Source organism: Rosa chinensis, chromosome 7 (assembly GCF_002994745.2).
Source record: "Rosa chinensis cultivar Old Blush chromosome 7, RchiOBHm-V2, whole genome shotgun sequence".
In the NCBI taxonomy this organism is placed as follows: Eukaryota; Viridiplantae; Streptophyta; class Magnoliopsida; order Rosales; family Rosaceae; genus Rosa; species Rosa chinensis.
In genome coordinates this window covers 22,403,212-22,416,586 of record NC_037094.1, presented here as the reverse complement: position 1 = coordinate 22,416,586, position 13,375 = coordinate 22,403,212, and the positions used below count along the sequence as shown (strand labels likewise).

The 13,375-nt window shown below is 36.5% G+C and overlaps 1 protein-coding gene across 2 annotated transcripts; it reads left to right on the top strand.

The window, feature by feature from the left end:
• The first annotated feature begins 577 nt into the window (after positions 1–577).
• On the top strand, positions 578–8,713 carry LOC112180007 (polycomb group protein EMF2B). 2 transcript variants are annotated; one of them, XM_024318491.2, is made up of 15 exons: positions 578–748; positions 892–1,015; positions 1,405–1,460; positions 1,756–1,820; positions 2,642–2,694; positions 2,842–2,895; positions 2,969–3,028; positions 3,765–3,811; positions 3,917–4,050; positions 5,853–6,111; positions 6,365–6,413; positions 6,852–6,935; positions 7,727–7,806; positions 8,013–8,102; positions 8,303–8,713. In XM_024318491.2, the coding sequence occupies exons 2-15, from the start codon at positions 902–904 to the stop codon at positions 8,400–8,402; spliced, it is 1,245 nt and encodes a 414-aa protein (XP_024174259.1). In that variant the 5' UTR covers positions 578–748; positions 892–901; the 3' UTR covers positions 8,403–8,713. The 2 variants fall into 2 exon arrangements, with proteins under 2 accessions (XP_024174259.1, XP_024174258.1); XM_024318490.2 differs by having other exon boundaries at positions 581–748; positions 6,362–6,413.
• The last annotated feature ends 4,662 nt before the right edge of the window (positions 8,714–13,375 follow it).

Genomic DNA, 13,375 nt, shown 5'->3' with positions numbered 1-13,375 from the left:
GCTTATCAATTACTTACATCTAAAGAAATCTAAAGAAAAAAAATTTTCTTTCTCTTGCCTAGTTTTGGTTGGTCTATTAACATAAATATTAAGATTGTTCAAGCATGTTTGCAGACTGTTATTGGGCAAGACTGCCCTCCAAATCTCACTAAAGAACAAAAATTGAGTCATCTTTAATCAATTATAGTTCAAAATTTCTCTTCACAATTGAGTAAAGTAGGCTACTCTTAATACTCATCTCTATAAAGTTGTAAAACCTGATTTATTGGCTTGTATGTATCTGACGATTGTTTCATTCACAAGTATTTTCATAATCATCAATGAGCTAACTGAAATATCTCGAAGAGTTTTCTTAATTGAGTACTTCTAGTACGGCCGTGATAGGCTTCTTGAGCAGCTTCAAGGCTTTTTCCTAGTTAGCACATAAATCTTCTTCTCGATTCATTTGATGATCCTACAATTTTTTTTTTTTTTCTCAAAATTAAAATTTTAGAGCAAAAAATAAAAAAATCTCCATTCATCGTGGAACCAAATAGCCCGTGTACGTACCATCTTCGTCTTGTCAGTAAGTAAATGTTGTCTCTTCTTCGACTATAAATTCCACCGAAATCCAAAAAAGTCCAATCTTTCAGCAATTTCCTGCTACCTTCACCTAACAATAACAACCCCCGACTTTTCCGCTTCGCCTCGCCTGAGCTCGCCTAGCCAACCTCTTTCTCTCCTCCGGCGGACTTTCCGACCCGGCCAGGTTTTCGTTTCTCATTTCAACACACCAATTTTTCGCACCTTCTTATCTTCCCTTCCCTATAATTTTGCAGGAGCTCGAATTACAAAGTGTTTTTGAGATCTCTGTAAAAGCCTGGAGTTCTGATCGGTGTTGTTTGGTTGCAGAAGGGAGAAGATGTGCCGTCATGATTTGTCAGCAGGCGAGGCGGTTTCAATCGAAGAGAATCTCTTGATATATTGCAAGCCGGTTGAGCTCTACAATATTCTTCGCCCTCGCGCTTTGCATAATGTTAGTGTTTCTCTCTCACATTCTCTTCCAGCTCGAATTATTAACCTCATGTATCAGATTGACAATGCTTTGATTTGCAGAGCGATTGCATGCTTAATCACAATTGCACATTCAGGCACGGTTCCGATTCGATGAAAATCTTGACAATTTAGTTGGATTTTAAGGTGTATAACACACAGCCTTTGTTCTCGTACGCTGAAGACATTGTTAATCTGGTGTGCTAATTGGTTTTATAGTTTGTTTGCATTCGGTGTAATTGTGTAGTGCTAGTTTTGAGTGCTGCAATTCGGATGCTAAATGTGTAGGGTGCTTAATAGTTCTTGGTGTAGTCTGTCTGAAAAATTATGATCTGTGTTTCTATATTCTGATCAACACTTTCTATGTTGTAGCCTTTATTTCTTCGTAGATGTTTGCGATACGAAATCCAAGCAAAGCATAAGCAGAGGTACTAGTTCTCTTTAAACACTCATACGTATCTAACATTCTAATATAGTCTTTATGTACGAGTTTAATGTTTAGTACTTCGGTTTCATTGCATTCCTTTTATCTCAAAGTGGAACTGGTATTAATTTTCTGAAGTCTGCTGGAGTAGAGTTTTAGACCATTTGGTAGTCCACCTGAAATCATTCTTTCGATGTGTAGTCTCATTTTGTCATACACAAAGACACTATATTATTGTTCTTTTTCTTCTGCAAGGGATATTGGGGAATTGATGTATTTCGCTGTATGTTCTGGTCTAGGTTCAATGCTGGGACTGTAATATTCAACTATAAGGACTACTGCAACAATTTACAAAAAACTGAAGGTATCATGTCTCTCATTGTCTGAGCAAGTCTTGACTTTATGTGAATTTAAACAAAACTCGTACATATTTTGCTCATCAATTTTTTTTTTGTTCCTTCATAATTTCTCTTTCCATCATTTTCTTGCTTCTTTTGATGTCTCTAGGCTTATTATGTCTATTTTCCTGTTGATTTATATATTCTACTGTCAAAATTACATGTCATTCAATGTTCATCACATTACAAGATTTTGTTGTCAGGTGAGGGGATTGGAGGTTTCAGTTGTTCATAGGGGTGGTAAAGATAGATTCTAATACCTCTTTCTTAAAGGAAAAAAATAAAGAAAACGGAAAATAAAGCAGTTAAAGGATAAATAATGTTGATAAATTATATTATATATGATTTCGTCGTTTGTTCTTTCCCTCCCCAATCTGAAGACCTTCCCTAGTTGGCATGATGATGAATAATAAGAAACTCAAGTTGAAAAAATAGCCAAAAGCAGTATACTGGGAAACTGATTTCAACATTTGAGGCACAATAGAGAGTGAATTTCTTCTTGTGTAATTAATTTACTTTTTGAATACCCATAAAATGTATTGTTTATTTTCTTGAAATGGTTGCTGGTTGGATACTCCTAAGATATATATATATATATATAATTTGGTTTTCCCACATCATAAAGTAGATCCTTCCTTACAAATTGGCAGTAAATGATTTATGCTGCTGGTAAATCTTTAAACTCTAGTTTGTATAAACTTTGTTTTAGTCAGTCTTGGATTGAACTTGGTTGGCAACATGATTGAAGGACTATACTTTATGTGTAATTTTCTTCTTAAACATACAGTCACCGAAGACTTCTCATGCCCCTTTTGCTTGATGCAATGTGCAAGCTTTAAGGTAGGTACTTCTCTAGATGTGTCTCCTTTTTATTATTTTCTTTTTTCTTGGTGACTACTTCCACGATTTCTTTTAACAGATCATATGGTTCGTTTAGTAATACTTAGTTACTATGAGGCTGAAGAAAAACTTAATTTTTCCTTGTAGGGTCTGCGGTATCACTTGTGCTCGTCACATGACTTATTCAACTTTGAGTTTTGGGTTGGTATTTTAGCATATGTAGTCTCTTTCTGCTTATTCAGAAGTGGAAGTTCAAGAAACATTTGTTTTGTAGGTAACTGGAGAGTATCGGGCAGTGAATGTTTCTGTTAAAAGTGATGCATTGAGATCTGAGGTAAGAACTTTGTTTGCATCCTGAAGTAGTATCAATTTGTGTATTTCTTTATGTAGCATCAGTAGGGATGATGCCTCTATTCTGCACCATTTATTTTCCTTCAATTCAATACGGTTGTGTTGAACAAAAGCAACTCATCAGAAACTAGGCAGCCAGTAAACCAACTTTCTGTTATCATCTACCTACAAATTATTTTGTTTCCCTTCTTGAGTTACTCATGTAATTCTCCAATCTCTCATGGTTAGATAGCCAAGGAGCATGAATATTACCTTTGATGTTTCTGTGCAACATGTTCTGTTAATCTATTGTTGATGCAACAAAATATGCAGTTTTTCTGCACTGGTACTGGCTGAAGTATTTCCATTTTCTAAATTGGAAATCCAAATCATCATTTTGATTTTACAATCAAGGGCCATGTGGTCTTGGGTTCAAACGCTCTCAGGGTACCTACCTTGCTATTTGCCAGAGTTTCTTGTCTCCTAAAGATTGTAGGGTTTGGCAGGAGGCCCAGTTACCGAGCCTGGTTCACATAGTAGGTTTCGGGTCTTTCTGGTATTAAAAAGAAAATAAATCATCATTTTGATCGTCACATGGTAGTCTTTAGGTACTGAAACTGAGCATGAGATTTGCATATAATTTACAGGTGTACCTTTTTTGTATGTTGTGTGTGCATTTTTCTTTTCCTCAAAGAAATGCAGGAAAAATTATTTACAGAAATTAAATGTTTTGTACACAGACTGTAGCAGAAGGAGCAGGTCCACAACTTCAAACATTCTTCTTCTGGTCGGTTAAATCTCTTGGTACAACTTAAAGCTACTGATTAATATCCTATTTTTCTTTTTGTAATAATCCTGAGGTTTAAATAGGTCAAATGACTTTTTTGTGCAGTTCAAGGCCAAGAAAACGCAGGTCACTGGACTGTGGTCAAAATATAAAGCATGTTAATGTACAATTCTTGGAGTTGGACTCAAGTATACTAACGAGCGAAGGTGCACAGAAAGGACTTTTGGTGAATGGTAATGGTAAGTTTCTTCCTTCTTGTAATCCATTGCGTTGATCATTTTTAGTTGCTGAAGAAGGAAAAGCAAATTAAGTCGCAAGACAATACCGTATAGTCTTATAATGAAGCATGTATATCCCTTGGCCCAGTTAGAGTACCTGTTATCTGCCAAGAATGTATTACAAAAATTTTAGATTTTCCAATTATCCACCATAGGGGAATGTATCTTGCGCATTTAGATCTGGGGTTCCTTATGCTTTTATGCATAATTGACCTCCTTACCCAACAAGGAAACTTGAAGAGGTTTTCCTGCCCTTCTCTGGCTGACAGAGCTAACTGCTAGAAAAGGTGTCGATCAGTCTCATGAAACATGTATATTGTAAAATCTGTAGTCCGGATTGCCTTGGGTCATTAGTTTCCTTATTTTTTGTTTGTTTATTTTGCAAACCTAGAAAATAGCTGGTCAAGCTGGTATGCATTGCTAAATCTCTGCAATATTGTAAATACACTGGATATTCTTGCTGGTATGTCAGTCAATTTCTGAGATAGGAAATAAAGTCTTATTGTGGTCAGGAAATATTGGATTAAAAATTTTATGATCTCCCATCAAATATGTGGTATCTGCCTTAATTTTGTATGTAAACCCCAATTAGACTACCAGCTTGATTAAATCAATTATATTTGAATTGCATCCTTTAATTGTTCACTGTCCCCAAGAGCATCATTTTGAATTAGGGTAGTGATGAAACGGCAAATGCACCTTAAACTGTTGTGAAGAGACTGATATTAGGATTGAACTTGAAGGGGGTAGTATGTGTTTCCTTTTCCAAGCCATTGAGTTTACAAATAGCTTTCACTCAGGCAGAAAGGGTGTTTAATTAGTCTTTATTTTTTAGAAACAAATTCTAATAATGCATCAGCCACAACTTGGTTAGAAAAGAAATACCCTCTTTGGAAGCCTAAGACTAAGCCCAGCCTTTTTTGGTCCAAAGTAAAGTCTCCATGGTAGTTTAAGGGTCTTGCAAGAGTTACTTTCCAGTTTTTTTAAATCTTAGGGTGAGTACAATGTCTTTAAGTATTCAAGGGTCTTGTTATTAGTAAGTCTTTAATTGAGTCCTCCGGTATTCTAAGAGTCTAAGGGTTATGTATTTTAAGCCTATAAATATGGCTACCTATAGTAAATCCCAAATCAGAATGGAATGAAATAAACTCAAGTTTTATGGAAGGGCTTGGTACCTGAGTCTCTCCCCTAACCTTCCTCATTCTATTTTTACCCTTTTAAAAATCCCAAATTAGCTAAAAATCTTCTGTTTCTTCTAAAACCTTTCTGCATCTTAATCTCTCAACATTCCCCAACCCACCATAATCATATTCTCACCGACTGTTGCTCTGCCCTGCATTATCGAAGGTGTAGCACAGTTTAGATATCTACAGGTGCAACATTGTTCACTGTCTCCAACAGCATCATTTTGAGTTAGGGTAGTGATTGAAACGGCAAATGCATTTTAGTTCTGATGTGAAGAGGCTGATGTTAGGATTGAACTTGAAGTGGGTAGTATGTGTTTCTTTTTAGATCCAAGCCATGTTGAGTTTACAAAAAGCTCTTTGCCAAAATAAGAAAAAAGAGAGTTTACAAATAGCTTTTGCTTGGGCAGAAAGGGTGACTAACTAGTCTTTCTTTTAGAGAAACAAGTTCTAAGGTGTAGCACAGTATCTACAGTAGCAACCTTTATATAACGATTTACTCTAGTATTTCTATCCTCATATGCCTTTGTTTGGAAGACTGACACTATCTTCATTTTGTGGATGTTCTTCCCTGTACAGGTGAGAAGGCTCCCAATCTGCTTCCTAGTGGGGTAGATATCCAGAATGGAAGGCAAGGACAAGAAAACAATGGTCCTCATAATCCTAGACCGATGGAATCTATAAAATGTGTTACATCAAGTTCCAGTGCTCCTGGTATTACAATTGCTGTTGCTCAACCTTCTCTGGACCCTAATTGTGTTAAATTGCAATCTGGAAGTGATTGTGCACCCCCTGCTAAAATGAGGAAGTTAAATGGAGAGCGATCAGACCCCAAAAAGTATGCCAGAGGCTATTTTTGCTAGTTTACATCTATATTTTCCAGCAGCCCCTGTTAATTTTATTAGTCATTACTTGACTAGTGTTTTTCCAACTGGTCATTGTCATTGCTATACTTAACTTTGGATGTGGTTTTACAGTATGAAAAGTAGAGAATTATGTTCCACCTTTCTGAGCATTTATCCTTATTTAAAGTGGCGATTTTTGGGCTGTCGATTCATTTTGACAGTTCTTATTTTCTGTTTGTCCAGCAGCCGTATGCTCCTGCAGAAACGACAGTTCTATCATTCTCACAGAGTCCAGGTAGTTATTGATGTTTAGATGTTTTTAGCTGTTTCAATACTTTGTTGTTTTGTTTTTCTTTTATTAAATTTGTTTCTTTCTGTGTTTTAAGTTTGCTTATCGTTTCACACTTGTCCATGTTGTGAACTTAAATATTTTATTTTGCAAAGGTTCAACACCAAACTGTAGCTTTATTTATTAAAAATATAAATTTTGATATCAGTCCAATCGATCTTTTTAACTAAGAAGGATAGCTTTTAACAATGTGGAAATCAATTTATTGCTCATTGGTTTTCATTTTTTTTTAAATTATTTATTTTGTGAGCCAATACTTTCCTTTATTTATAAATTCAGTTCTAGTTACTACTAGAAAATTATGCTGTGCTTTGGTTTATATTGCATTTATTTTTGTTACCAAAAAATTCTGAGAAAACATGCATGACTTCTTTTTGTATGAAGCCCATGGAGTTGGAGCAAGTATTATCAGATCTGGATAGTGAAGATGAAGCTGATGATGACGTTGCAGATCTTGAAGATCGGAGGGTAAGTTTGATGATTCTTCTAGTTAACTTTTTCCTATGTTACCTTTGATTCTTGTTACACTGAAGTAACAGGTTTTTTTGGACTCTTCTTCTTGCCCCTGACAGAAGCCTCCTTCCTCCCCCACCCACCCAAAGAAAATAATAATAAAAAGTTATAATTTTTTAAAAGAGAAAGAAAGAAGAAAAATTAAAAAAATTCTGGTTCATTTTGATAATTGATTCAATTCTTTCTTATGACTCTTATATACTACAACTTGGCGATGAGGGACTTGTGTTCCTTGCTGTAACTGCAATTATTTCTCCTAAAGGTAGCTGACCTGTACTTTAGTTTTAGCTGAAAGATCTAGTTTATTGTTTGGTCTCCCCCAGTTGCATTTCCAAATGTGATGTTTTACTTGTACTATTTCTTTTTTAACATAGATCCAACACAGAAAATTGTATGCTTGAGATCATAATAGACAATATCATTGGTTTTTCCACTCATAACTAATTGGTTTTGGGTTGGATCCTCCACTTTAATGGCATCATATTGGACATTTCATCAAATGTACTGTCCATTTGGCCATACATGCTCGATGCCGTGTATAACGTCAGGCTATTGGATCTGTTTGACCACACTTGAGAGGGCGGTAAGAATATAATATTTGAAACCCATGATCACAATATATGAAATTCTGGGCCTTTCTACCTGTATCCAATTGGTTTGGGTTGGACACTCCTACTTGCTCCAACTTTTACAGTACCACTTTCAGGAACTCAAAACCTAATATTAAACTGGACATTATGTTGCAGATGCTTGATGATTTTGTAGATGTTACCAAAGATGAAAAGCAGCTGATGCACCTTTGGAACTCGTTTGTGCGGAGACAAAGGTACTCTTGCTTCCTTAGGCTTTCTCATGTTTTTCCCACTTTATAGTTCTTTCTTGATTTTTTTTTTGTTTTCTCCTTTTAACTTTTCTCCTCTTTCTTCTGGTGTCAATTGTAAAGTTGATAAAAATGGCGGTATCTTTGGCATTTGCACTGGTCAGTTTATTGGGATTTGCTTTCATGTTAGAAGTGATATTTCATTTGTGCAGTGTGCTGGCAGATGCTCATGTTCCCTGGGCATGTGAGGCATTTTCAAGACTTCATGGACAGGAGCTAGTCTCCTCTCCAGCTCTTTTCTGGTACTGCACATTAATTTCTCTACTTCCATAATCACTTTACATCTATAAAAACCATAAACTTTCTTGTTATTTATGTATAAACCACAATTTATGTCATAGAGCATGTCAGGCCAACACTAGGTAGCATGAATCATGCTATTTGTGAATTTAAGTTATTGGATATTCGTGTTTGAAATATCATCAAATGCTTATCAACTCAGGTGTTGGAGATTATTCATGGTCAAACTTTGGAATCACGGTCTTCTTGATGCCTGCACAATCAATAGTTGCAATGTCATTCTCAATGGATACAAGAACTAGGGGATCAGATGCTATTAGAAGTTATAGGAGATGATTTAGTTCTTCGGCTTCAAAGACTAGGTACTAGGTCGTGAGATGGGGAATTCTAGATTGTTTTCCTCATGTTGTATTCTTTTCCTTTTTATAATTTCTTCAATTAATTATTGGACCAGAGATGGAAGCAACTTATTCCATACAGGAGATTGGGGTGTTGCAGTCTCAGTGTTGTAATTTAAATTGGATGCGCCTCCCATTCTTCTTTATTGAGATATATTAGAGAATCGACGTAGTGATTTATTCTAATTTATCGTAAAAGGATTGTGTCTCCCTTACATCTCTACCATGCATCTTTTTCAGTCACTTGGTTCATTGTATGTTTGTTCCATTTTAAAGTAAACATACAATATATACGAACACAAAGCAGTAAAATTAGTCTGCTTAACTAGGGCTTTGGGAGTTTACAATTGCATATATAAAAGGGATTTTGTCTTTTAGGGATTTTTTTTCCCATTTACCCCATTAAGTTTTTCTAATTTCCTCATATCCATGAAGACTCTAATAAGGTCTTTCCTAATACCCTATTATGTTTTCTTTTTTTGTTTATTTTTGAGATTATTTTACCCTCACCCCTTTGTTACATAGAGAGAGAAGCCATAGGAGATTTCGCTGGAATCCCGTCACCGGTTGCTGGAATACAGCCAATGATCGCCGGAATCCGGTCACCGGCTACCACCTACCGGACTTCTTTGAAAATCTAGCTGGAGATTCCCAAGGAGGTTGTCGGAAAGGTTTATTGCCCCTAAATAGACGACTATTGTCCCCTAATAGAACTGTATTGCCCCCCAACTTTTCTGTATCCCAACTTTTTGAGGGTTGAGTAGTTAAGGCTGTTTGATAGAGAACATTTGAGTATTGATAAGCTATTTCTGTACACCTACATAGATGCACAAAAATGTCTATAATTTAACCCTACAAGAATGTCGAAAATAGTATAGGTAAGTAGGGATTGTTCCCGCAAGAGATTGTGGTCTAATCACTAATCTAAAGACTCAAAACAAAATAAACCTAAACTGTCCAGTTATAAAGATCTGACTGGCAGACGACTCTAAACTATTCTAAATGTCACGAAAATTTACAGAGACTTTAGACATGATAAACTAACTACTGACAAAGTTTGATAATTTCTGAAGGTGTTTTTGTTGACGAACTAATTAAATAACAACGAAACACTGAACGACTTCGAAAATAAAAAGACTTGATTCAGGGTTTTGAAAATCAAAGATAAAACAGAGGAATTGCATCCACCACCAATCAATCAAGTAAACTAATCATGTTCAACCTAATTTCATTTATTTATGAATGAAGATACTCAAGTTAACCCAACGCCTGAATTAACCTATTGTTTTTCCTTACTTGTATGCTAGGTGAGAGACGCTCTACACCTAACCTATTTTCTAAAATGCAACCTAAGTTGACGCAACTCTAGATTTAACACAAAGAAATCATTACACAATAGAAAAACGAGACATCACAAGGCATCTTGAGTACGACGAGTCTCAATTAATCTAGGAACCTAATCACTCGCCTTATAGACGATTTACTACTCTAGAACTCTCAACGGAACCCTCGAAACAAGGCACAGGCAATGATCATTCTTAGCAATAGAATCCTAAACATGCAATCTAAGTTGCGCACCAAAGAAAACATGCAAAGGAATCATCAATGTGAAGATAGAAATTAGATTCTCATCCAATAGATAAACAAAACTAATTGAAAGTCATAATAAGTTTACAATCATGATTTGGGGCTTCAACAACCCCTAACTAAATAGTTAGTTCAACATAGAAGAAAACAAAACAAAGAAGGGGAGGAAGAGAGAGGAGAAGAGAGAAGAGAAGAGAAGAGAGGAAGACCAGAGCTGCTGCAGATTGATCTCCTTTTATATCCTTAGAGGTTGCCTTCATCTTTCTGTTGTGTAGGAAATCCAAAACCTAAAAGAATTAGGGTTCACGTGCTTAGGTGGAGTTCTCCTATTGGCTCTTGAACTTGATGACTTATTCCAACCATTCACATCGCCCATTAAGTCAGAATATGATGCACAAACTCGTCCTCGGGCTTTTCGGTGTGATTTGGGCTTCAAAACATAAATTCCCGTTCAACCTCAGATTCACGCGCAGCCTGACCTTCTTATACTAAATCAGCCATAACTTCTTCTAGAAAAATGATATTGACAAGCCGTAAAAAGATCTGGAAACTAGACATCCGAAGCTTTCCATCAATATAAAGATCATCCTCTGGATCATTGTGATCTGGTCTCAGTGATCTGTCGAAGTTGATTGATCTGCACAGGCAGATTTGCCTATTTTGCACTTCAATCCCTCTTTTACTTCTTTTCTCCTTCTTTGCTCAAAATACCTATAAAACAAGTAAACAACGTAAATAACTAGAAAATATACTAAACTAACAAAGAAAGTATAGAGATTAACATTATTAATATCGCATAATTATGCTCCTATCAAGTATGTATTTCAGTACCGATAGTTTTGCAGAACTTTTTTAAAATATCATTTCAATTCTATCCATCAGTGTCTGTGAGTGATTACTTTCTTCCGCTTCTTTTTCTTCTCTCTTTTTTCAATTTTTAGTTGTTCTTTTATATTCCTCCCAGTCCTCGTCCATGCTGGCCATGCAATCTCCAGAAGCTATCTCTACTGTTAGTTTGCCTACAACGGTAATGTCAGCTGTTAATTCAGGTTGCGGAAGTTACATAATCGCCATCTCTAATCCCGTACGAGAAATGATGCATCTTAAATAGTTAAGAGAATCGATCACATTATGCAGAAAATAAATGACAACAAGAAATTAGTATTACAACTTCCTACCAATCCGCAACTCGAGATGAAAATAATGTTAAGAGTTCTTAGTTCTTACATTGAAGTTTCTCTGTGAGTCATATTTTGTTAGTTGCAGATGAGCCACTCCATATGAACAATGTAAGAACTAAGAACCATCTTTTCTATTTATTATGGGATCATTAGTATTCATGATGATGTCTAATTAATGCCACACCATCAAGATATATTTCACTTAAATATATACATACATAGTCATCTACTCATGAATGCTATTAATACCAACTGTAGTTTACAATCGCAAAACTCGAGAAAATCATTTATATAATTAAAATCTCATTTTAACTTATCTATGAACCGTAGCTGATCAAGTTCATATAATTTAAAACAAATATTTATTTCCGAAAACGACTTCACAATTAACAAATAAATCTGAATGATAAAGTAACTCCGTTCATAAATGAACCTCGTGAGATTTACTCACCTCTAAATCCAGCTGCGTCTTCTTTTACAGTCGAGATAAAGTACATAATACATTCCGTCAATCACCTAAGTAAAATAAGGTCTCAACTTAGCACATGATTTAAAAAGAAAACGATTACGGTTTGAGTCGAACATTTGAACCAAAAACCGAAGATTTAGTCAATCGAGACAAAACTTCCTCCAAGACCTCCCAAGGTCTCCGGTACACTTCTAGGATCAATTTATCAAAATTATACGACGATCCAACGATCGGATCCTTATGGATCGCAAACCGAGAAAATCAAAACTACATAAACCTAGAATGCTTCAAATGATCACAACATGACCCCATAATATATCAACATGCTCGTATCGACGAGTAGGTGACAACTATAAAAATAGAACCCTAAAAACTGTCCGAACATGCCGCCAGGCTCCGCCGGCAGTGGCTGAGCCTGGGCTCCATGCGCTGCCAGCAACCCCCAAATTGGGTCATGAAACCAATGCCAAAATGTTCATCTCAACATGTACAACAACTTTCACAACTAGCACAAAGTCAAAATCTAAGCCATTTGGCTGGAATTTACCTTGAAAAATCAAGAACTCGGTGAAACCCTAGAATTTCAATCCGATCGATTCTCCTTCCTCGCTGCAAATTGGCTCATGATGCTTGGGGAGAAATGATCAACATCTCATGGGCTTGAAAACCCCTCAAGAAATGGCGCCGGAGGTGGTCAGAAAGGGAAGAAATCAAGAAGCTTCGAAATCATGTTGCCACCACTGTTTCTGCCTTGCTGCGTCATCGCGGCGGCGAATTTCCGTGCATCACTGCCATAGAACGAAGGAGAAGGAAGAGGCGACTCGATTGGGACCGGTGGCGAGGCCAAAGGTGGCAGGGTGGCCGAGATATGGCCGGAAAACTAAAAACGGCGATTTCCGGCGCTGGGAGAGAGAGAGAGAGAGAGAACTTGGGTTTTCTTTTTCAGAAACTAGGGTTTTTTTTCTCAAAAATTCTGACAATTTTCTATTTATCCAAAAATGGAAACTTTTTCCGTTGGCCATAACTTCTTCATACGAACTCCAATTTTCGCGTTCCATATATCCACGAACTCATATCGACGCACTCTACAATTTCAGTGAAGGAAGTTTTCAAAACATAATAATGTGTAGAAAGTCAACCCTTGAATCGAAGCGTTCCGAGCGAATAATTGTCCGAAATAACTTCTCTTTCTCGATTAACATAAGAACAAGACACCAAAATGATAATTTGTACCAATTTGGACTTGTATTAATTTCATGAAAAATACAAGAAATTAATACGAAAATCCAGGTCATTACACAGACCCTTAAATTATTTTTCCTATTTTCTTCCACTCATACCTCTATTAAATACGTTTAATTTATGATTCTCTCTATGTTTCTTCTTAATTGTCAATCATTATCTCTCTCACCCTAGGATTTTCTTAATATCTCTCACCGAACTCTCTCTCTCTCTCTCTCGAACCCTAAAAGCTTGCGGCGGCGATGGCTTCTCCAACCCTCGTCCGGTGGCTCTCTGGCGTCTCCCTGACGTTGTGAGGATGCTGCCGAACGGGCAACACATGGTCTAGCCCTATGGGATCTTTGCTTGTGGTTTTGATGGAGGTAGCTGTATCTATTCGGATCGAGGCAGCTTGGGGC